Source organism: Boleophthalmus pectinirostris, unplaced genomic scaffold, assembly GCF_026225935.1.
Source record: "Boleophthalmus pectinirostris isolate CB_2022bp ecotype Guang Dong unplaced genomic scaffold, ASM2622593v1 HiC_scaffold_7, whole genome shotgun sequence".
NCBI classification, from domain to species: Eukaryota; Metazoa; Chordata; class Actinopteri; order Gobiiformes; family Gobiidae; genus Boleophthalmus; species Boleophthalmus pectinirostris.
The window spans coordinates 21,915,089-21,939,182 of record NW_026571473.1 but is presented as its reverse complement, the minus strand read 5'-3'; the positions used below and the strand labels follow the sequence as shown (position 1 = coordinate 21,939,182).

The window sequence follows — 24,094 nt, the reverse complement described above, 5'->3', positions numbered from 1 at the left end:
AAAAACACTAAATATGGATAAGTAAATCTGTAGCAAATCAAATCAATAAAATTGTCTTTACTGACTTTGTACAAGAGAAAATACATTCTGAGAGTCAATGTATCTTAATCTGTCCAAATATATTAATTAAACACATGCTGATATCAAACACTTTCATGCAATCTGCATCTCTTTTATTAGCTCTGAAATGTCTATATTTGGACTGTGGTTGCTGCCAGTCTTATCAGAGACCAGTGTGGTCTGCAGCTTTTTGCCTGCTTGGCCTAGGGACTCCATAATGTTTGTAGTGTCAGGTGACTGATTGTCTCCTTTATGACACAGTAGTACTTGGTTGACTTCTCCTTCAACGTCACCAGAGATAATGGTGGGAAATATGCTCTTCAATCGCTCCAGTAGGCTTTTCTTCAAGAGGGTGTCTCGACACACAAGATTCAAGATAAAGACTCCTGTACCAAGAAGAATATTTGTTGTTTATTATTCCTTTTTTTTTTTTTTTTTTTTTTTTTACTATTAATCAGTTTCAGGTTTACATAGCATTTACTAACAATTTTCTATCTAGCTTTCATAGAAAATAAACATCTAACAAATTAAGTAACATGACTTTTTTTGATTAAAACAATATCATACCTGTTGGAGTTAGCAGTCTATAAACTTTCTGTAGAATTGAGACCTCAACAAATGAAGCAGGAGGGCAGCTCATGCCAACTGTGTTATCTTTATTATCAACATCAAACATTATGGCATCAAAAAAGCGCCCTGCAAAAAAATAAAAACAAGTTATAATTTTCTTGTCCTTTTACTACTAGCTCGGAGATCCAATGAAAAGTTTACTTGGTTACACTTCAATTCTCACCTTCCTTTTCATAAGCTGTGATACGTTCAAGGCCATCTCCAAGAGTTACAGTCAGGTGCTCATCAGGTCTGAATCCAAACCATTCCTTTGCTACTTCTAACACAGCAGGATCTAGTTCAACTACTTCAACTGTAACACTGGGAACAAAGTCTCGTAGAAACTGAGGCAAGCCCCCACCTCCAAGTCCCACCAAAAGCACTGATGCTGAAAAAAAAATTAAGAAAAGTTGCTATGTAAAAATGCAAAACATATGACTAAAATCTGAGTGTGATAATATTATCATACAATTTTTTGGTTGTGTATCAATTCCAAGCATGGACAGACCCGCGACCATTAGTTTATGATGTTCACAGCAGAGAAAGCCTGTGTTCACTGACAGTGAAGAGGAGGGCACTGTTGAAGGAACTGTTGGCTTGACTTTCTTTTTGCCTTTTTTCTTGTGGCCTGCTATTGTTGTACAATTGAAAAATAAATGAAAAATAGAGAAATAAGACAGAGAAGGACTTTGCTATATAATCAAAATAATAGATTGATGCAACATACTTGTATTTGGTGACACAAGCTTGCTCTCTGATTGGATAAGAGCAGCATTGGATAAAAACACTAGTCTTCGATACAGTTCTCCATCTTCTCCTCTGACATTCTCCACACAATACTCTCCACTTAGCTTGCTGACTCCTGTGCTGACCACATCACGCCAACCCAAGTCACCAGTAGCTGACAAAAAAGGCACCTGAATTGAGGAAATGTATTTTAACAATTCAATCAATTAAATGTAACAAATAATAAAAGAGAAATCATGTTAAAATATACATAATGCACCAAGCTACCTGGTGGTTGTGGGGCATAGCAGGAGGAGCCAAGTCCATTACCATGGGTGAAAGCTCAGCCTGGACTGCCTCCATACTGGCATACTCTTGATTTCGGTGCATTGCAACAATTACTAATCGTCTGAAGTTTGCACTGGCTGCCAACTGTTTGTGGCCTTCTGCAGAACTATAAAGCCAAGCAGTCTCACTACCCTGTGGTACTGGGGAAACAGAGATAGAACGATACAGTAAACAGAAGGGGATGTGTGTTCAGGGTATTATAGTATTGCACCAAAGACAAACTCACCAATAAAAATAGCAAAGTGATTGGCTTTGGGCACTTTGGCTCCAGGAGCAGAGTCCTGAACAGTAAGAGTATATCTGGGAAGGCCTGTCTTTACGTGGCAAAGAGTGAGTGAGACGTTTGAACTGACGTCTGTGCCTGTACGAAGCCTTTTCCTCAGCACAGAATAGGCCTGATGTTCTCTCACAGTCGACAGGAGCTCTGAAACCTGAGTGAAGCGAGTCGGTGCACCATCCTCCCCAAGACACATCTCTAGAATGGGCGTAGGCATTGGTTGACGAAACTTGGTGCAGATCAGGACAAACACAGGCAAAGCAAAGAGTCCTCTTGGCTGTCAGTGGCATTCTGCAGACAGTGGAGTCTCACAGCCCAGCCGAGCGAAACAAAGTGCTCTACAGCTAACTTTATGACACTCTCCTGGGCCAATGTGATACAGACATATCTGCCCCCAAAACTCAGCACTCGACTCATCTGTAGAAAAAAAAAAGTGCCTTTAACTGTATCAATAATGTCAGATATTGTATAGGTTTTTAAAATTAACCAAAGACTGCAGTACACTTTTCAACATGCAACCAGAACATGCAAATGCTATATAATTAAATGGCTCAGATAATTTCCAGATTTTCCAACAAATGTTTCACAGATTTTCCATACTGAGACAGTGAAAGAAAGGGAAATGTGGGAGAATATAGTAAAGGTGTACTATGTTAACTTCTCTGGTGGAGGATCCACACCTGCTTGTCTCGCTGGCAATATTACTTTGTCCATCATGTTCCACAGTAAACTTATCTATCTCGAGGAAAACAAGCAGGGGCAGCAACCAGGCCAAGTTATGTGTCAGATCTGTGGAGAGGTAACCTGACTGACAGTAACAGTGGTTTCAATATAGTTTTGTTTTAGCAATAAAAAGATCTGTAATTTAATAAACGCAAAACTGATATGTTTAATGCATGTCATATTGTGGAAAATTTCAGGCAAAGCAATATTATCTCCTTGGAGAAAAGCAGGTGGTGAAGCTTGCATCAGAAAAGATATGTAGTGCACCTTTACATCCTGCACGTATCCATACATTACCTCTGTAAGCATACTTGAAGCCAGTGCTCCCTCTTCCTCTGATGCCATGGCATCTAGGGTGCCCTTGTCTAAAACAGCCTGAAAACTGCCATCCTCAAAGGGTGTTTTGGTTGCGTCAATCTGCTGGAAGCTCAGGTCAGGTCTGTGCCCAGCATTTCTTTGGTTCATATGGTTTATTACTGTCTCACTGATGTCAATGTTGATTAGGTGTTTGTAGCCAACATCATACATCTGTTCACTCAGCTCCGAATTTCCACATCCAACCACCAGCACCTGCGGACAAATACAAAGAGGTCAATGATAACAGTAATGTGATGTTGGTCTGGATATAATAGAACTGACACATGGTCTTAACAGATTATTGTACTGGAGCGTCTAAATGTAATGTAAATGCAAAGTTTAAATTTAAAAGAAAAACAACGTACCTTATCTTTCACTTTGATGTATTTGTGGAGGACTCCGCACAGTTTGTTGTAATCTCCATACCACTCAAACGCCTTCTCTCCACGCTTCTTGAAAAACCTTTCCCAGTATTCAGCTGAACTGAACTCGCCCGCGGTGCGAGGAAGCAAGCTCATTGTACTTTTCAAATGCAATAACGCCAAATATCTATTTAACTCATGGAAGTATCCATACTTTCCCACATGTCAGCTTTAACCCGGACATAATTTGGGACTGTACTGTTCACCGATTGGACGATTTCAGTGGAAGGCGGAGCGTCCAGTTCTTATATTCTGTGATCGTTTATATGTGTACTTGTTTTATAACCAGTAAGGTAAGTCAATAATTTTTGTAAGTAACTTCTGTCTGCTTAAGGTGGACTTTAGATTTATTTTTTATTTATTTATTTTTTGCAGACAGTAGTGAGCAGTGTGCACGTGTTTTGGTCCGTCGCCTCAAGTCCTCCGGGTGAGCTCTGGCATCATGGCTGTGCCTGCAGGAAGATCTGTGGTGTTCGTGACTGGAAATGCCAAGAAACTCGAAGAGGTAACTCAAAAATAACAATCGCACAAATCAGCCCTTCACGCCTTTTGTTCCAACTGCATATGGTTTCATTTAGGAAAGCGTTGTTTAGAGTGCTGTGATACAGTTGTCCAATATGAGTGTACACATTTATCTTGTTTCTGGATTTTCAGGTTGTTCAGATTCTTGGAAGTAAATTTCCTTACAAATTAATTTCAAAGAAGATTGATCGTAAGTTTGAAAACTTATTTAATCTCTCTTCCTTAAAATGCTTTAATTTTCATTTATGTGATTAACTAAATGTATAACGTCATTCAAGTACCTGAATATCAAGGAGAACCAGATGAAATTTCTATTCAAAAGTGCAAGGAAGCAGTGCGACAGGTAAGGATTGTGCTATTGCAACATTTACCTGTATGTATTTAATTTGATAACTGTATTTTCTTCAGATCGATGGACCTGTAATAGTGGAGGACACTTGCCTGTGTTTTCGAGCTCTGGGAGGACTCCCAGGCCCTTACATGTCAGTGTAATTCTCAGTCCATGCACAGTTTGTGTGACTATATACTAATGGTGTTATCTGCTTCCAGAAAATGGTTTCTGGATAAGCTTAAGCCTGAAGGTAAATAATTTTTCATCATAGCATACATAATCTAACATAACTATTGATTTATTGTGTTTTATGTTAGGCTTGTACAAACTTCTTGCTGGGTTTGATGATAAGTCTGCATGGGCTCTGTGCACTTTTGCTTTCTGTGCTGGAAAAGATGAAGAGGTGCAGCTCTTCAGAGGAATCACAGAGGTGATTGTCTGCCTTTCTCTGAATCTTTTTGTTATGAGTTTGTCCCTAAGCCCCCTCATATACATCCACTTATACTTTATAATCTAACAAGGGACACATTGTGGAACCCAGAGGTCCCCGAGATTTTGGATGGGATCCTTGTTTCCAGCCGGAGGGATATGATAAAACGTGAGCATATTTTTTCTTGCTAATAATTGTATAACCACTAGAGGTCATCATAGTGTAACACAATTCTACACTATGGCTTCTGTGTCCAGCTTTGCTCCAAATGTCCCAAGATTATTTTCTATAAATACTGACAGACATCGATTGTTGCAGATACGCTGAATTGCCAAAAGAAATCAAGAATACAATTTCCCACCGCTACAGGGCACTGGCTGCCATGTCGGACCATTTTGCTGAGGTGAACAATAGCTCTCCTATGTCTAAGAAGAAAAAGGATGAGGCTTAATTTTTTTTTTTTATAAAAAAAAAAAGTGTTTTTAAGTTAACTGACTTGTGGACTCTTGTTTTGTTTGCTGAAAAATCTTGTTTGCATGTACTTATTTTTTATGTATCCCAACTTGTTTTTCTGACCCTCAAGTTGGATGTTAAATATTCCACCTAGAAGAAACACAAATAGTTTTTAATACTCAGGAGTGAAATTCTTGGTCCCATTCTTTAAAGATTTGGCTCCCCAGAGTTAACAAAGATAGAATGGAAAAGGACCATAAAATTAAAAAGGCACTGATGAGAGCAGCAGATGACCTGTGGCTTGGACACAAGATTCAGGATCTGGCAGCAGAAGAGAGGCAACAGTCCAAAGAGGGGGAGGATAAGGATGTTCAGCACTACACACCACTGACAACAGGGAAGTGTGGGTAATAAATGACCCGGGAGCTGGAAGTCTCTAAGCAGGAACTATGCATACACCTGTGACGGATGGCTCCCAGATGGACAGAAAATGTTGCATCTGACTGACACTAGAAAGTTCCAACAATTTACAGAAACCACAGACAGAACAGGACATACAAGTCATCAGCACTTAGCTTTGCCTTGCATTGAACATTGTATTTTGTGTCTCAATTGCAGGGGATGAGAAGGAACTACATTAATAATATTTTACAAGATTGATAGATAATAAATAGTTCTCTATTCTTATATACCTGCTGCTGCTTCTGCTGCCATGACTACTGACAACTTAAACTACCACTGTTATAAATGTATAACCACATAGTGCTGCCACAACACGCAACTCAAACTATACTATAAAGTAAAATCAGAACACCATTGTGTGCAGATCTCAAAGACATTGTGGGGTCGGATTGATTGCTATGACAGCACGCACTGTTATTCTTTTTTACCTCTGTGTATTAAAGTCAACAAAGATTTTTGAATGGGGCCCATGAAGCTGCTTCCTCTGTGATGTGCAAACCTTTTTCAGATGCTTGAAGATCAAGGACAGTAGTGGAAAATAAATTTAAATTGTTTTTAAATGAATGTAGTTATTTTATAATTATGCCACATCATATTAATCATATTAAAAAAGCCAACAAACATGTGTAAATTCTATTTATGTATGATATATCACCTGATGTGTCAGAATATGTAGTAATCCTGTATTTCCAATAGCAGGATATGTAAACAAAAGGTTTGTTTATTGAGTCATTGGCTTTATTTATATGCACACCAAAATCTGATTATCGCCTGATCTCCGGATCTTTGAGATTATTTAAATGACATTCAAACTGCAAAATTAGATTTTTGTAATCAGAGGGACTGTGATCAGATGTTTACATGTCATTTTAATAGTCTTATAACTCAAGAAATCTGAAAATAAACAGATTTTGAGTATGCATGTAACGGCACACGTTTTGTGTGCTCAGAATAGACATTAGCCATCACTAAATCACTAACAGGAATAAATGCCTAGCTTTATGAGATCCTTAACCACCAGTGTGATTACAGCAGAAGATGAGGGTTTGATGTGGCTCAGAGCAGACAGAGTACTTCCTCTAATTTAAGACCTACCTGCATTCATAGTCTTATTACTAACTGGAAAATCTGGACAAAACACCAGTCACAGCATGTACTTTGAGTTAATCATCAGTTTCATTATTTTTAACATCAAAGTAAAAGGCATAAGGGTAATTTCCATCGTATAAATCTGTCTCTTAGAAAAAGCTTGAATTATGCCTAAAAAGCTTGAATTATGTTTAATGCGTATAGACATTACCTTTCTCCTTTAAATGAAGCCAAAATATCTTTTCCACATGTGACTAATGAAATATGTTACCACAAGATGCTTAATAGACTGACCAGCTGATCTGACAGACATGTGACACTTATTGAAGAAAGCAGTTTTCTGTTGTGAGAGGTGGCATTCCTTAAAATCTTTTGCAAGACAAAAGTGTAAGCACATTGTTGTTGTTTGATTATCATTCAGATCAGCCAAATCTCAAGAACTAATCAGACATTACAACTTTAATTCAAAATATTTATTTGAACATTGTCTGGGCTCACATGTTTCTAATTTAAGTGTTTTGACATACTCTGTAATTTTGGAAGAATTTAGCAATTTTGCAACATGTTGTATTGACCAGAATACTGACAATGATCTTTGATAGATACTACCGTAGAAGATGTTTTACCCAAACAGTCCTGGATCATGAAGAGTGAGAGACTGAAGCAACCTCTGAAAGTCCTGAACAGTCCATGGCTCACTGTGCATCCCGGCTGAACTGGCACTGCTACTATCCGGGCTTATACTCTGCGGATCATTGAATGTCACCAAAATATCTGTGGAGAACTGAGGCAGCCGAAAAAGGCCAAGGTGAATGGTCACTGTATTCCTCGCTTCTTCATTGAACTTTGACACAGACTGGGTCCCCGTTAACAACCAACCAGAGCTGCACTGTGACAGAGACAGCTCAGACTTAGGGAGAGGGATAATATTAGTGACTTGAAAAGTACCCGGCTCCAAAGCTTTGTTACTCCCTGCAATGTCTTCAAAGTGATACCTGGCAGCATCCTCGTCTGCTACCTGGGACTGGTACTCGAGAAGCTCCACGATGATGCTCTGATCGGTGTGTGGATGGGCAAACACCTCCTGGTTGTCTGGGATTTCCCTCAAGGTGCTGATGTCCGTGGAGCTTGGAGGGATGGCAGCAGATAGGGCTCCTCCAAAAAGCGGATGAGGCTTAAGAGGATCGTCTCCCACAGTTTGCATGTCTCTTGAAATCAAAGACCAAACGTACAGTGTCTGAAAAAGACAGACAGAAAGTTCTAATAATTAAATACAACTTGTTTGAAACGGTTTGACTCACGTTTGACAGATGTGAAATAACACGTTTTGGTATATTTGCAGATAGATATGAAATTTAGTTCTTACTTTTTAACATACTCAATAAATACTTCGTAGGGATAGAAAAAATACTTACTGCTGGCTTTTGTATTATATTTTACGTTTTGTTACAAGTTGAAAGAGAAACGGCGGAAGATTGTCTTCTTCTGGTAAATTGACAGAGCGTAATGACGCCCTCTGCAGGGGAAACAGATTGGAGCAGTTTTGAACAATCTCAGGAAATAGAACAAACGTGTTAACAAAAATAAAACATTATTTATAAGATTATTTTATATTTCAAATTTTCTTTGTGTAATTATTATGTGTCTTCTGCAGTGGCGTGTTTCCTATGAACAGATGTGCGCCTCTCCTCATCCAGCTGTTGTGTTCAGTTCCTGGTCAGCTGATGTCTACGGAGGAAAGACAACGCAGGCTACATCAGGATGCCATTCGCTCATCAACGACCATACAGACATTAAACATGTATTTTTCATCTTTTATTGCCATTTAGAATACTAATAAAACCGGGCTTCAGATCCGTCTTTGTGAAGAATCACTGCAATCGGAGCATCGAGACACGACAGGTACAATCATGTTAGCATCCATGCTAATTGATAATGCATTTAGCCAATGCTCACTGCTAGCTTAGTCTTGGTCAGATTTTAACCAAGCGTCTTAATTAAACTAGACTTGTCTTCCTGTTATATGGGTATTAGTCAGGAGTTGTATATGTATTTGTTTTGTCGTGGCAATAATTTAAACCTCTAGCCAATGTATTATCTGATAATAGCACTCAAATTGCACCATAAACTATGGTAATGGATGATGAAAATTAAGTATAAATGACCATATTTCATGGGATTACTTTTATAAAAATGTATAGAAACTACAAAGAAACGCTTAAAGATTAATCCAAAACAAACCTTTGTAAACTATTTTATGTGCGAAAATATTCTTTAGCCCACCTAGAGACTAGAGACAAGACAGAGAGTATGTTGTGATAAATCACCTATTTTATATATATACTTCCTTCTAACTTATTAAATCCCTATGTTTTAACTAAATATTTATTTTCTTTTGCATGCCACTTCAAACTCAAGCTGCTTGCTCTAATTTCTTTTTTAATTTATCAGAGATTCTTGCTCTTTCTTTCCCCCCTTTGTCCCCGCAGTTAACGAAGCCCCCAGTTCCTTGCTTGTTTCCTTTGTTTTCTGGAAGCTTCCTGACATCTGCTGGCCCCTGAAAGGCCTTTTCAACAGCATTGCCATTACAGGACGCTCAACTAGCGCCTGGCTCAGACTGAACTGGAATCAATGGTATTAATTCTTTTGTTTGAGCAACCTAAATGCATGATACAAATAAATTAATCCTTATGCAGTAAACAGTAACTGATTTCACAAAGTGGGCATGTTGTAATGGCTTCATGGTGTAGATGTTGTTGTTTTATATATAATTTGGCCACACAGATTAATTTGGGCATACACTTGTTACATAACATGAACTGTGAAAAGGATAGTCTGTGAAAAGCTCCTTGTATCCTTCTTGGCCTGCTTCTACTTAAACCCTAATGATCCACTTCCAGCTTCCCTGATTTAAAAAAATGTAAATTACCCATCTGTGCAATGTTTACGCTCATTTGTTCCATAATTCCTACCTGGCTTCACTTCACTTCATTTTTTTTTTATATGCCACAGAGGGAGCCAGATCGGGAGGAGCAGCTTGATGAAAACATGCCCCCTAAATTTAAACGACATTTGAATGACGATGAAGTCACAGGATCGATTCGTAGTGAGAGGGTAAGGCACACTGCATCAACACTGACCAAGGAGAGCAAACTGATAGACTGCAAAGTTCAATGCCTGTTATTATTATATTAGCCACAAGGATAGCCTGTCACAATCCTGGATAAATTTAGGAAAGACCATGTGCATAAACAGTGTACCATTACTGCATGCTAGGAGGTGGACTTTAAGCACATGCAGTTGCTTTGGCAGAAGCCAAAACAGTGTTTTGAGAGGTTGTAGCCTAGGAGGTGAAACTGTTTACATTTTGAGTTGTATGGGAAACTGTAGTACCCAGAGGAAACCTGCACAGACATTGCCTGACCAGCCAGTCCCCTCTACATTCTGTTCCAATCAATATAGGTCTGGAACTGGACCATAGAGCATGAAAAACCTCTGGTCTAACTTGAGATGATCCAACCACAGCCGCTAATTTGTAGCACGTGTCTCTCAAATGTGGAAGATCTGTCCTCTCAAGGCTTTTCAGGCCCACAGAGAACTGTGCCGGTTCCGGTTCCCGCGCCTAATCTTGAACTGACTCACATGTTCACACTGGAAATCAGAGCGTTTGGGAACTGAAAAGTTGGTTCCCAACAGGAACCAAGTAAAACTTGTTTTTTCTAAGCGAACTGTGACGACACAGAAGATGTCAGCATGTTCATTCGGGTCACACGCAGCTAAATAAACAAACACAAACACAAAAACTATTACGTACCATTCATTTTGCATGTATGCGTTTTCGCTGGATAAGATTACATCTTTGTATTCGGCGTCGCTGCCGTCTTCTCCACAGCAGATCGCTGTTGTAGCAGAGCTTGGTGCACATAAAGAATGACTTGTAGAAGTACAAATGCTCGCTAATGTTGATGATGCGATCCATGATTGTTATTTTCCTCCCTGTGACATCCGTTTTCATATTGCCTTGTTTTTATTTGGTGGTAAATCCACACCCTCTGTCGATGACGCGTCATGGGTTCCCGTAAATAGTATGAACGCGGGCCGTTTACCGGTGAGCACTTTGGTTCCCAGTGGAACTGGTGCGGGAACCGGCACCGGCACCGTTCTGAATGGCCTGAAAACAGCTTCAGGGAATATAACTTCTTTCACCTGAAAAAAAATAACAGTTTAGTTCTTTAATGGCTGATTAATGTTATTTTCCCTCTTTTTAAGCAGCCATGTTTGTTTTGAAATCAGGGAGACACTCCAGATCTACTCCTCTTTATAAAATTTGGTCAAGCGTGTGGTTCTGGTTGGCCAGGTAAACACAAACAGAGGCAGAACATGTAAACTCCAGCTAGAAAGCCCCATACCGTTTGGTAACTGATACCATACCTTTACTGTAAGGCTGAACCGCTTACAGGTATTCAACAAATGTGTTTGTAGCAAGTGTAAATAACAACTATGTAAGTATCCATCTACCTGACCCTCTTTATATCCTGCTGTTGCCCTACCTAATCTTGCATCTAATTGATGTGTTTCCATTGTGGGCTGCTGATTGCTGTTGAATTGGGATCAAAGCGCAGCTCACAGGGAGACTTGCATAATAACCTGCTCCTCTCATGCCTCTACTTTAGCTTAATGACTAACAGCTTTTTCCTCTGTGATTGTTAAAGGAGAGATAGGTTGAGCTGCCACTACATACCTATTATATTTTTATCATCATATGGTGACCATTTGAGTTGAGAGCCACGACCAAAATTATGTGCTATCTTTCTACTGGCAAGTTCACACAACATATGTCTATTATGCAAAATGTTTTTCTTTCTTTTAAAAGTTAATTCATATTCCTACGTTATTTAACTTAGTTGGTGTAAACCTATGGTTGTTTTTGTTTTTAAAAAGGAGAGTAATCAGTAATAACTTGATTATATTATAATATTACTTAGACTAGAGGAATGAAATTATTGTAAATGATGTATTCTTATTATTATTACAGATTATGAAAATAACCCCTAAGAATGGAAGTGATATGAATCATTTATTAAACACTAGAACCAACTGTTAACACGTGTCCATCAGCTCCAGTTTTTTGAGATCTTGCGCTCAGTAACATTTGTGTATAGGAAAATAGCTTAAACTGTTGTTTGTTACCCAAAGCACAACACTCAAAGCTCTAAACTTCCTCTGTGATTTCTGTTAAAGCTTTTACTTTCTATGGTTCAACAATTCTGTGACCAAAACCAGAACAAATGAGACTACTGTTGTGAAGCATCACACAAGTGGTTTTAGGGCTTATAAAGCATTTATGAGACTCACAAATCCGTTAAACTATGGAGCTATTTGTGTTTACTGCAAATATGTTACTGCTTTGTACTATCTGCATATGTATTCTTGTTCAGTGTCCTATTTTACAGTCCCCATGAGCTCAGTGAAGTGGCTGCTCTGACAGTTTTGTGATTTCTTGTCAGGATTGTCATGATAGAAGTTTGGTCTTTTTTTACCACTCACATGTTCTTTTCAATGTTTTACAGAGGAACCTGCTTGAGGAGGACTCTGATGAGGAGGAAGACTTCTTTTTGTGAGTATTCTGTATTGTATTACATGGAAATACTAATGCTGAGCAACATGACAATATAACATCAAATCATTATCTAAACAAGATTATATTCTTACCCTTTTATGTCATATTATATACTTATCTAAACACTATGTGGTTTCATTTTGAGTATAAAATCAATTACAAAATATTAGTCACACTACACATCATTCTGTCTTTCCCATGGGACTCATCTGTGCTGATTTTGCACTGTCCCCTCATTATATTATTTTGAACATCCTAGCCATAAATCTTTGACTCTCACAAAACTTGAAATCTGTGTAATTCACTCAGTTAGTCCCATTTAATTCATATGGAAGAATACATATTGCATATGTGTTGTGTCAGATATATGCTGGAGTGTTTAATTGACTTTGAGTACATCTTTTTTCAGGAGAGGGCCAAGTGCTCCCAGATTCGGGGCTCCTAATGAAAAGCTTAAACAGTGAGTTCACACACATACACACACATTCCTCTTTCAACTGAAAGTGGGAGGTTCATTACCAGCACGCTCTGTTTTGGCGTTGCTATTATGTAATTGTGTTTACCAAAAACTGTGTAAGTTGTGTAATACTGTCACATGTAAGCAGACTGTATCGGGAAATCCTAGAGTAGTTTTTCCGTATTAACCTGAAGTCTGAACAAGTCCGGGAACACTGGGTACCGTTGTTGAACTAAGTCTGGCACATACGACCCTTTCCACCAGCGAACAGTGTTGATTTTATTATTGTTTTTGTGAGCACACGGGACTTTAATGCCAAGAACAAACCTCGGTTCACCAAAAAGGTCAGATGTTTATTAGTCCAGTCTGGGTAACACTTGACAAATCCTAAACATACATGTGAAAAAATAACTAGTAGTATAAAATAAAAAATCACTGATACAATAATACTAACAGCGGTGTAGGTAATGCTGTATTTGCATCAATTAAACATTAGTAACGTGTTTTTGACTCAGTGGTGCCCCTTAATAATGAATTATTGCACTGTCTAATATGTTTTTTGTATTTTATTTTCTTCCTAGTAATTTTATTCAAGCAAAAGTAACTGCTATTCACCACGACTGATTACATTCTAAGCCTTGTAGTACATTGATTTTTATAACCCTCTTGCCTTTGATGTGTTAGACAGATGTATTTTTTATATTGCCCTCAAAACAATAGCCTTACAGTTCAAGTCTTAAATCTGTCTATTATTCAGTCTCTTGTCTAAAACGATCACTATCACGTTGCTGGAAAATCTGACCAAAACATTTCCTTTCTTTTCGTCTGATCATTCTTTGGCAAAAATACGGTATCATAATGTAATCTGAAGTCAGCTTTACAGGACAGACCTGAGGAGGGGGCCATCTGGGATTTATGATTATGACTGTGAATCTGTTGTCCTTAGGGTGCAGTCTCAAGTTGATGAAGTTATTGATGTGATGCAAGAGAACATCTCCAAGGTGATCGAGAGGGGGGAGCGACTGGACGACCTGCAGGACAAATCAGGTGGGCTATAGCAGGCTTCACATGTGCCCAACACATGTCCTTTTCTTTGTATAAACTTTGTAAAATAAATGGCTAACCACGCTACAAGTGCTATTTCTCAACTGTTTTTGTCACAGAGACAAATTGCGCACATATGTTTTAGGTTTACATTTGTGGTCTGGGAACAGTCTGGTGCCCAGGGTGGTTACAAGTTACAAGGTGTAAGAGTCCGGTCAGTCAGCCTAAATAGATTTTCCATTGTGTGCAAAAATTACAAAATATTGTCTGGTATTTGTTGACTTTTCATGGAGTCATATTAAATATTGGATGAGTCATTTGCTGCATTTGTTAAAGGTTAAACAATATAAAAGTCGGTTCCATTATTAACATCATTATACAAGTCGCTAATTATTCTTTGGTTAATATTTTATTTTTTATGAGTGTTCTGTTAATCTTCCCTCTTTTCTGATGATGATTTATGATTATTGGTTAGTTTGAATCAAATCACCATAACGACAAGCTTGTGGTTAACATTTAATCTATAGACATTATTAAAGTGATTAATTAATTCATGGCAAGGCAAGGCAAGTTTATTTGTATAGCACAATTCATACACAAATTCAAAGTGCTTTACAGAATAAGAAATACATTAAAATCACAATAAAAACAAATCAAATCATAAATAGTCATCATGAAATTAAAAAGAGTGAGAGACATTAATTACATAAATTAGAGAGAAGAGTGCAGAATGAAAACCTTTCGGTCATATGCACAGCTAAATAGAACCAGTTTGAGCCTGGATTTAAACAGTGTTAAAGTAGAGGCCTGTCTACATCTTCCGGAAGACTGTAACAGGTTTTAGCTGCAGGAATCTGAAACACTGACTCCTGACTGGCATCAGCAGGAAGCCGGTCCCTGAGGTCCTCAGAGTGAGATGTTTCATATGACACTAACATGTCACAGATGTACTTTGGTCCTAGGCTATAGAGAGAATTGTACACAAGCAGAGCTGCTTTAAAGTCTGTTCTCTGAGGCACAGGAAGCCAGTGCAGAGACCTGAGCACAGGACTTATGTGCTCCTACTTCCTAGTTCGAGTCAGGACCCAAGCTGCAGCATTCTGGATGTACTGCAGCTTCTCACAGCTCGTTTGGAGAGGCCAGTGAGCAGACCATTACAGTAATCTAACCTACTGGAGACAAACGCATGGATAAGTGTCTCCAAGTCTGATTTAGACAGTAAACCTTTGATTTTTGCTATGTTTTTAGATGGTAAAAGGCTGCAGATGTTATTGATTTGATGTGGCTGTTAAAGTTCAAGTCTGAGTCCATGATTACCCCAAGATTTCTTGCATGATTTGAAGGTTTTAGAGAGAGAGACTGGAGGTGACTGCTGACACTGTCTCTTTGTTTCTGTGGGCCAAACACTAGGACTTCAGTCTTGTCTGAGTTTAGCTGGAGAAAGTTGTTTTGCATCCACACAATGATCAGAGTGAGTCCACTGGTCCATAGTCTCCTGCTGCCAGTGAGACATAGGTCTGAGTGTCGTCTGCATAGTTGTGGTAGGACACATTATTGCTGCTTATTAACTGGATGTAGAGGTTTAGCAAAAGGGGACCCAGGATCGACCCCTGGGGCACCCCACAGGTCAGAGCCATGTGATCTGAGACAGAGTTTCCAATTTCAACAAAATACTTCCTGTCTTCTAGATAGGACTTGAACCAGTTTAGTACAGTACCAGAGATGCCCACCCAGTCCTCTAGTCTCTGTAAGAGGATCCCATGATCGACAGTGTCAAAAGCAGCACTCAGATCTAACAGGATCAAGACTGAGACTTTGCCTGCATCAGTGTTCAGGCGGATGTCATTTGTCACCTTGATAAGAGCAGTCTCAGTGCTGTGGTGGGCTCTAAAACCTGACTGGAAAACATCAAAGGAGTTGTTCTTGTGGAGAAAGTTAGTAAGTTGTTGGTAAACAGCTTTTTCAAGGACTTTGCCAAAAAAACAGCAGATTTGAGATGGGTTGGAAATTGTTCAGTAGTGTGGCATCAATACTACTTTTTTTTAAGAGAGGCTTAATGGCCGCGGTTTTCAGCGCTCTTGGGAATGTTCCAGATTGAAGTGACATGTTAACTATGTGAGCGAGTGGTGAAAGCAAACTGTTGAGGATGGACTTTAGAAATCTAGTTACTGCAATTTCCAATAATGTCCGAAAAGTACCTCTCTCTTGCTCTGCCCAAACTGTGGTTGTATATATACATTTTTTCTCTGTAAATCTCATAATAAACCTGCCATTTTTGCTCAGCCCTCCGGCACTCCCTTTTCTCTGCCCTGACTGAGTCATCATTCCTCCATGGAGCTTTTTGCCTATCTTTAACCATTTTAACCTTTATTGAGGCAATGGCATCCAGAACATTCAAAACACTTGAAGGTGTGGAGGAGAAGGAGAGCGAAGAGTATGTTGATGGAGTAGATGTAGCAAAGGGGACTCCCGGCTGGTCTGGCTGGGGAGGTGGTGGGTGTGTTGCTGGGTCTGAGACTGCTGCTTGATGATTGGCACAGATTGTCCATCTCTCTGCACTCTTTTGCCAACTTTATTGTTCTTCTTTTGTTATGACAATTCATTTTCTGTTTGTACGTTAGCATCAGTCTGTAACAATGGTAAAAATCAGTTTTTTAGCTTTATTGTCGGTGATATAACAATATTAGCATTGTCTTTTATCACTCGCTGCGTTGGCTTAGCATTTTGGTCTGTACCAAGTTTTGGAAAAGACACTGTATCCCCACGTTTAAGTTGAAAGATTTTTCACCCTCTTCTCTGAAAGTAACTGTGGGCTGCTCACCACTGGAAGTCACTGGTAGCGTTTGATGAAGTCCTTGTTCAGTTTCTAAAATAAATATCTGTGCTTGTAGCTCATTAATTTCTTGTTAATAGTTTCGACAGCGCTCACAGATAGAATCCCCTTGGTTTCTTCCCACCGACATGTTGCTGGTTCATCAAATGATTTGTTTAAAAAATGTAATAATGGTTTAAAAGTCTTGATTTATTTGAAAGGAAATCAAAAACAGACACATTATCCGGTGTTGGAGGAGCTAAACTGATTAAAAAGCAAAATAATGAAGGAAACAACAGGAGCAAGCAAGGATAGTGTCTGCACTCTTCAGAAGTAGGAAGTACTACTCACTGAAGGAAATGAACAGAATTTGCATCTCGAGTTCTGATAAATAAATGTTGGAAGATGAAAACTATTTTTTTATTATTTTAGTAGGTTTTGTAGGGCATTTCTGTCTTAATATGTTACATGCAAATGTCACGGTTAAATTCTGTTGTTTGGTGTTTTTGGGAAGAGGCAATATTTTGCTTGAGTTGCACAGGATTTTTTTTTTTGCACGACCTCTTAGGCTTTATGTTTTCTGTGTGTAGCAAAAGCACATTTTCTCACAGGACAACCAAACATTTTAACTGCAGTGTCCACCAGTGAAGGGGCGCATGCCTGTAAATACTCCAGTGTCCTTTAAAGGTGTTAATGCTAAGTCCAGGTTTAGTGCTTCACCAGGTGCTTGTCTAAACCCTTTGTCAGACTTGCTATTTTTTTGTTCCCTTTTAAATGGGACAGGTGCTAAAAACCTGCTCTGTTTAAACCCAAACTTTAAGCGCCTTTAGCCTTTGTCTTATAGGGATAAGGTGCAACTCTCGTCTTCCTCCATTTGACACTGTTATATAACTACTTCTTATGTCCTGTCCAACCAAAGCTAATAATAGACATCTGGTATCCATCAATGTGCATGTCGGTGCAAATTTAAGTCCAACGCATGTCCATAGGATTTAGACTTTTTCTTTTATGTGTGCGGCTGTATAAAGCTGTGATTGACGTGAGCAGAGGAGCTGGTAACCTGTTAAATTCCTCACGATTAACAAGCATCTTTTCATCAGCCCGCGAGCCCCTCTTTGTAGCTTTAGGTTGTTACCCGGGCACATGGGCATGAGAAGAGCCACAGAAAGTCAGGTGATTCATATACACATTTACTGTACAGGCATTATGTATGCCTAAAAATACAGGGGGAAGTATATTTCATATTATATTAGTGTTCCACAGTATTCTGGAAAAAAAATTGCCCCCATGGCTTTTTTGGAAACCTTTTGTTAATACAGTTGTAAAACGGTATACAAATAGTTGATAGATTGGAATAGATCGGAACAGACCAAAATAAGGCTGTAGTGAGACTCAATTAAGGTGGTCATGATTAAAAGCAAATTAATTATTAAAGTGACAAAACTAACTTTTCTGGTGGAGGGTTCACAACGTGCTTGTCTGCATGAATTTGTAACTGTTTGGTGATGCCACCAGGTGAAGTTACATGTCACATCTGTGGAGAGGTGACCCCACTAACAGTGAGAAATCCTACTTCTCAATATATATTTTTACAATGAAAATACAAATGTAAATGCATTATTTATTTAAGATTTAAATGAATAGTAGATAGAGCAGTTCAATCCAGGTGAAGAAATTACATTTCCATGAAAACAAGCTGGTGGAAGAACATCAGAAAAATTACATGCTGTACTTTATAAGCATTGTGTTTCTTGCGTAATGGACAATACATTATTGCCAGACCAATTTTTGTAATAAAATGCACAACCCTAGTGCCATCTATGTAAACAACACCTCAGTAACAGCATCCATGAAACACCCAAACAGTCGGGCATGTGGGCGAACTGTTTGGGAACGGAGACGGCAACATGAAAAAAGGAAGTTTAAAAAATGTGCTTTGTTCCTTTTTCCCTGTGTTTGGCTACACACACGTCTGTTCATGCTCCACCACAAAGAATGATCTCACTCACAGACCACTCAGGGATTGCATAACTCCACATAATAACAAGAGCACATGAGCAGCAGAGGGACAGAGAGCACCAGTCAAACACCAAGCTGAAGGCAGTCAACAAGCTATTCACAGATATGTAATCATTGTTTATGGACACTCATTAACAGTAGCCCCTTTACCTTGCACTGCAGAAAAAAAGAGATTTATGCTGGGCTTTCAAGTTGCACAAATACACGGATCACATATATTTCAGTACAGTTTTGGTAGATTTTATAGATATTTTTGCATGTTTTTTATTTTTATTTTATCGTGCTATGTATTTTGTCATTCACAGAGAGGACATTATGTTGCATCTGTAAACTTTGTAATTTATTTAATAATGTAAAACAGTATTTTCAAGTTCATATTATTTTTCTCTCCCCTTTCTGACCTGATGATGACCCAGAGAGCCTTTCAGACAATGCATCTGCCTTCAGTAGCCGAGCCAAACAGCTGCACCGGAGGATGTGGTGGAGAGACACAAAGGTAGGCCGTCTGTCTGATACCTTTACCATTCATTCAATACAAAGCAAAAGACATTTTTAATTTTGAGTAATCTAATCAATGTTTTCTTTCTGCCATAGATGAAAATTATTATTGCCTTGGTAGTGATTGGTCTGCTGTTAATTATCATTGGTGAGCATCAGAAATCAAAATTACCACATCCTGCTGACAAGATTTGATTTCTAATGTTTATTATGTCTCTTTCAGTTCCAGTGATCCTGCGATATCGCTAGTGTTTTATGCTAGAGGGCACCAGCGAGCCTGCCTCCTGCCTGTGTCTCCTAAAAAGGGATTACCTGAAACTTGTCTTAATACTGATCTTACTTGTGACACTTTGGGAGGAAAGCTCTGTGGGATCAGTACTAAGGTATGGTTTAGTTTATATTCAGCTGCAGACAGGATGAGCGGGACAAAAGGGAGATTGAGGAGATAGAACACACCTCTGGTTATAATGAGGGAGGATTTCATTTCATGATACAGATCGCGTGCAGAGACATGAATGCTTTGATGAAACTAAAATCTCATAAGTCTGACATTATACAACAAACCACAGTTTAGACACACTGGGTTGAAGAGTAAATGAAAGCAGATTTAACATTTCACAAAAACAATAGTTTCTATTCATTAGATCATAATGCATTTATTGAAGAATTTGTTGCAACATGCTTAAAAAAAAAACAAAGAAAGCAAAATGATCCAAATCTATATTTAGCTATATAGTATGTATCAAAGAGCCAATAACAATACCAAGTATAAAGGAAGATTTTATTTTTTTTTTCCCAAAATAAACAAGTTCTAGGTTTAGATGTTATGAGATGAAATATGTTATGAGATTTGGAAATCATAACATTCTGTTTTTACTCACATTTTACAAATTGTCCAACTGTTTTAGTCAAAACTACAACCAGTGGTTTAAACACTGTCCATTTGTCTCACTGCAGCCTCCTCATACTGTGAAAGGGAATTTTGTCAACAAGTACTATAGACATTTTCCAGCACCCAAATGTGTGTTTTGTTGTAAGATAAATTTTTGAATCAAGGCAAGGAAACACCAGACTAGTAGTATAGATTTATGTAAGTTATTATTATCTTAAAAATGAATTGTAATACAAAATTCCTGGGCTTTGAATGTCTTTGAATGTCTTCTATTTTAATTTTTTTTTTTACTTTTTGAACTTCTCACCTTCCTGCTGTCTGGCCCAGTTTGGTCACGGTTCTCTTACATCCATGGAGTCCCCACGAAGTTACATTACACTGTCTTCATGCTGCATATGGTTATGTTTGGGCAACTCAGAAGCCTATATTTTCCTGTTTAGTTTGCTGCTATGCTTTGTGTGGTTGTAAGGCCCAGGACGTTTGCTATAGAAAAGGCTGAACTGTCTCTATCTGTATTAAGTTGTATGATACATGAAGCAATCTTATTTTATTCTTTTAATTTATTTTATCTGTAAATATTGATTCTGTATTATACTCTGGCATTGCATTGGAAGACCTAATATTGAACTTAACTTTTTTTTTTTGCTCTGAATTAAAGTGATTTTAAAGGGCTCTGGTGTGATCTGTTGCAACTGGCTTTTGACTTGAGGGAAAGAATAGACACCCTGACACAGACAAGAAAGGATAAGTCCCATATGGAAAATAATAAAATTTGTTACTATGCCACCAGTCCCTGCTTTGGAGGTTCTGTTCAGGTCCAGTTAAACTCTTTTATCTTTGGTTATGAGCACATTTTAATAGTCTCTCATTGGCACAGGTGAAGTCCCAAGTCACCACTAAACTTGAAGGAACTGGAGTCTATGAAGTCTTATTGTTCTGACAGACCACTGCTGTTGTCCTCATAAGAACTGATTCTAACTAACTTTGACAAGCTTGCCTCCATTGCCCAAACTATCCTCAAGTCATGATTGGCCCAGATGGGGTACTATAAATCCACTGATCGATTGCAGATACCTAGTGTAAACAGCATGAGGTGATGGTTTAATTCCAGCTTTAAAGATAAATTATTCATGATAGGGTGGTCAGGGCTAGGGTCTGTCGCATCACTTATGATCAAAATGTTGATAATGATTGTTAAAACCAGATGTGCTTTGGGGATGACTGAAATTCTTGGAGTAAATAAAAGTCTTTGTTAGATGAGTGGTTGTAAATTGTTGCAACTCAGTCTAGATCTTAACTGATAACATGGCAGGGACCACTGTGTCCAGGATGCTAGTCTACACAAGGTCCAGTGTTTGTAATCTACAGTACAGTGGAAATATGTAACTTTTAAAAAATCAGGCTTCAGTGTTTCACTCGCAAAGGTCTATAGGGCGATTGTCACATTTTTCTAGGTTAAATGCTTTATATGGCCACAATATTTTGTAGGCCTAATGGTAATACACAAGGGACCATATCATGTAATTTTTTTTTTAATTAGCTTTTAGCTATGTTATGATAATGTCTTTGCTTACTCAGAATTATATTTAGATTGATTCATGCATGTTTAAGTAATTCTGTATCATGTCAGTGCTCACTGCTTTGTACTTGCAATTATGTCAAAAAAAAAAAAGACTGACTTAAAATGGATCTGAATCTGTTAGTAAGTAATTTACATGTTATAGTATAATACTAAATGCCCACAAAGAAGCATGTGTAAGCCTTTTCTTAAAGTAAAGTACCTATTCGAAAAGAAAGTGAAGTTCTTTGGTCAGAATTCCTTAAAACTGTGTTGAATTTTATTCTGATCTTAATCCAGATTCTATTTTATTATTTGGACTATTTCTGAAAATTTGTGTATAAAAATAGAAATCTTACTTGCTCCATATTTTGAAGGTTCACACTGTACTTTCACACCTCGTTAAAACCAATAGACAGGTCTGTTTATTGGATATTGGTCCCCTTACATCCTTTCCTTTCTGGCAGACAAGATTGTTTTGGTCCTCTACAGACCCATGCTGAGCTCTCTCAGATTCCGAGCATAGCAGCTGTTTTAAAAGTCACATAAAAACGAGTATAAGATGAAATAAGAGGAGTGGACAAAGTGGCGGCCAGCAAAAGTCCGTCTCCCTCTTTCTCACACACACCAAACTGACCAATGACCTGTTTGATAGATGTAACTACGGGAAGTGGAGAGTACATTTCCAGAAATAGAAGGTAGTATGGAATAAGAGATTTTAAAAATATGTGCAAATGGCTTTCATCATTTTGTTTGCCTCCTATGACTTTCCCAGGAGCGTAGTCTTTCCATCGCTCCCTGTTTGTGTGTGATTTAAACCTGTTTCTGCCTATTGACTGCAAACTCTTATTTAAGTCACGTGTATTGCCACTGCCTGCTCATCTTCCTCTCATCTGTAAGACATTTCCGCTTGAAGGATGTGCCCAAACTGCAAATACAGCAAATCAAACACATATTGGACAATTCGTCATGTTGAGAGCCTCACTAACCAGGGTACAAGCAGGAGGAATTCGTACAAGTGTCATGTTTTTAGGATTATGTACACTTGTTCGCCCCCACAGGAGCTGTCAATCAATCAGCATAGCCCCTCTGCGCTATGGCCTTCCTGGGGTGAAAGATATGGGTCAAGTTGTGTTTTAGGGGTGAGAGGAGGCTGATCTAGGGAGAGGAACCCAAACAAGACACACAGGATATGAGGAAAAGTGAAGACTGTTTTGGTTTGAAAGGCACACCTCTCCACAACTTTGCATGTGGACCTTTCAGTTTTGGGCCATGACTCAAACTAAGATATCAAATTGTTGGCTCTTGTTGACATCTGATTTAACTTCAAAGTAATAGTAAAACTTGTTCGGGTTTAGGTTTCTTTTTATTGGAAGAAATTTGGCTTAAAGAAGGGTTCAATAGCATATGAAAAGAACATAACCTTAAAGAATAGCTCGACGCAACCTGCAGCCATCCATGTTTCTGATATAGGACATGCATTCAATTACATAAAAAATGTGCAATGTTACTCTGCTGCCTGCCTGCCTCCTTTGGAATCTTTTGGATCTGTTTATTTCAAAGAGCCGTTCATAAGACTTATATTTATTTATATGACACAAGCCAATGTGAGAACTCATTTTATCTACAAATCAGTCATAGAGAGAAATTTGTAATTTCTCTCTATGACTGAATTGTAGGCTGAAGTCGTTCAAACAGAAAGTTGGAGTGTGTTTACCCATTGAAATTATGCATAAATCTAAATAAAACATGGACTACAAAAATCATTTAAAAACTAAATGTTATTATGATGCCAGCTGTTTTTTGGTTTGGTTTGGGGTTTTTTTGTGCAAAAAGCTGTCACTCAAGTTGTCTACCCTGTTTCTGTGCTCTGTTTTTGTGTTTGTTCAACTTAATCAGTGTAAAAATGCATAAAAAAGAAAGAAAAAGATTTGAATGAAATGCAATATAACTGTATTTTCACATGGCATAGAGGCAAGCAGGTGGAGGACCCCCTCCACCAGAAAATGTACATAATGTAATTAAGTTATTACCATTGCTTATGCAAAGGTAAAACATATATATGGTAAATTTAGAAGTGAAGTGGACGTGTTTACATTTTCAACATGTTCTGGTTCAAAGTTTCGAACTAGTGATGGGGTCTATGTTGGGGTCAGCGTCAAGTATCCAGTCATTTCGCCTTTGGTGACCTCATGCCCTCATAAAGACCCTCTTTATCATGTACTTGCGTCATGTTCTGGCCCCCTACCAATATGAAAGCGGACACTGGTTTTCAAGAGGTAATCATATCCAGCTCGAGCTCGCTTGGCTCGTCACTGCTTGGATAGTTAAACCAAAGGAAGCAATACCAGAGGATTTTGACAGGTTGATAATGAAAAGCATGGA

General features: G+C 38.4%; 4 protein-coding genes across 6 annotated transcripts; 2 read left to right on the top strand and 2 right to left on the bottom strand.

The window, feature by feature from the left end:
* Nucleotides 1–37: 37 nt before the first annotated feature.
* On the bottom strand, nt 38–3,722 carry mettl13 (methyltransferase 13, eEF1A lysine and N-terminal methyltransferase). The gene is given in 10 exon segments (XM_020918915.2): nt 38–446; nt 628–756; nt 854–1,057; nt 1,139–1,300; nt 1,397–1,586; nt 1,684–1,883; nt 1,970–2,287; nt 2,290–2,437; nt 3,041–3,313; nt 3,466–3,722. Coding segments are annotated over 10 exon segments (2,070 nt in total). The 5' UTR covers nt 3,619–3,722; the 3' UTR covers nt 38–153.
* On the top strand, nt 3,698–5,296 carry itpa (inosine triphosphatase (nucleoside triphosphate pyrophosphatase)). The gene is made up of 9 exons (XM_020918914.2): nt 3,698–3,815; nt 3,898–4,027; nt 4,177–4,234; nt 4,323–4,387; nt 4,453–4,526; nt 4,594–4,625; nt 4,693–4,805; nt 4,897–4,973; nt 5,124–5,296. Exons 2-9 carry the CDS (start codon nt 3,965–3,967, stop codon nt 5,254–5,256), a joined length of 615 nt encoding a protein of 204 aa, XP_020774573.1. The 5' UTR covers nt 3,698–3,815; nt 3,898–3,964; the 3' UTR covers nt 5,257–5,296.
* Nucleotides 5,297–7,267: 1,971 nt separating this feature from the next.
* On the bottom strand, nt 7,268–8,350 carry rangrf (RAN guanine nucleotide release factor). Of its 2 annotated transcripts, none has more exons than XM_020918779.2 (2): nt 8,225–8,350; nt 7,268–8,046 (listed from the first exon to the last, which is right to left on the bottom strand). In XM_020918779.2, the coding sequence occupies exon 2, from the start codon at nt 8,011–8,013 to the stop codon at nt 7,432–7,434; it is 582 nt and encodes a 193-aa protein (XP_020774438.1). In that variant the 5' UTR covers nt 8,014–8,046; nt 8,225–8,350; the 3' UTR covers nt 7,268–7,431. The 2 variants fall into 2 exon arrangements, with proteins under 2 accessions (XP_020774438.1, XP_055020543.1); XM_055164568.1 differs by having other exon boundaries at nt 7,268–8,017; nt 8,225–8,315.
* A 140-nt stretch (nt 8,351–8,490) lies between these two features.
* Nucleotides 8,491–20,822, top strand: vamp4 (vesicle-associated membrane protein 4). 2 transcript variants are annotated; one of them, XM_055164569.1, is made up of 9 exons: nt 8,491–8,711; nt 9,299–9,443; nt 9,822–9,923; nt 12,380–12,426; nt 12,839–12,889; nt 13,833–13,933; nt 19,178–19,257; nt 19,356–19,407; nt 19,483–20,822. In XM_055164569.1, exons 2-9 carry the CDS (start codon nt 9,441–9,443, stop codon nt 19,506–19,508), a joined length of 462 nt encoding a protein of 153 aa, XP_055020544.1. In that variant the 5' UTR covers nt 8,491–8,711; nt 9,299–9,440; the 3' UTR covers nt 19,509–20,822. The 2 variants fall into 2 exon arrangements, with proteins under 2 accessions (XP_055020544.1, XP_020774441.1); XM_020918782.2 differs by lacking the exon at nt 9,299–9,443.
* The last annotated feature ends 3,272 nt before the right edge of the window (nt 20,823–24,094 follow it).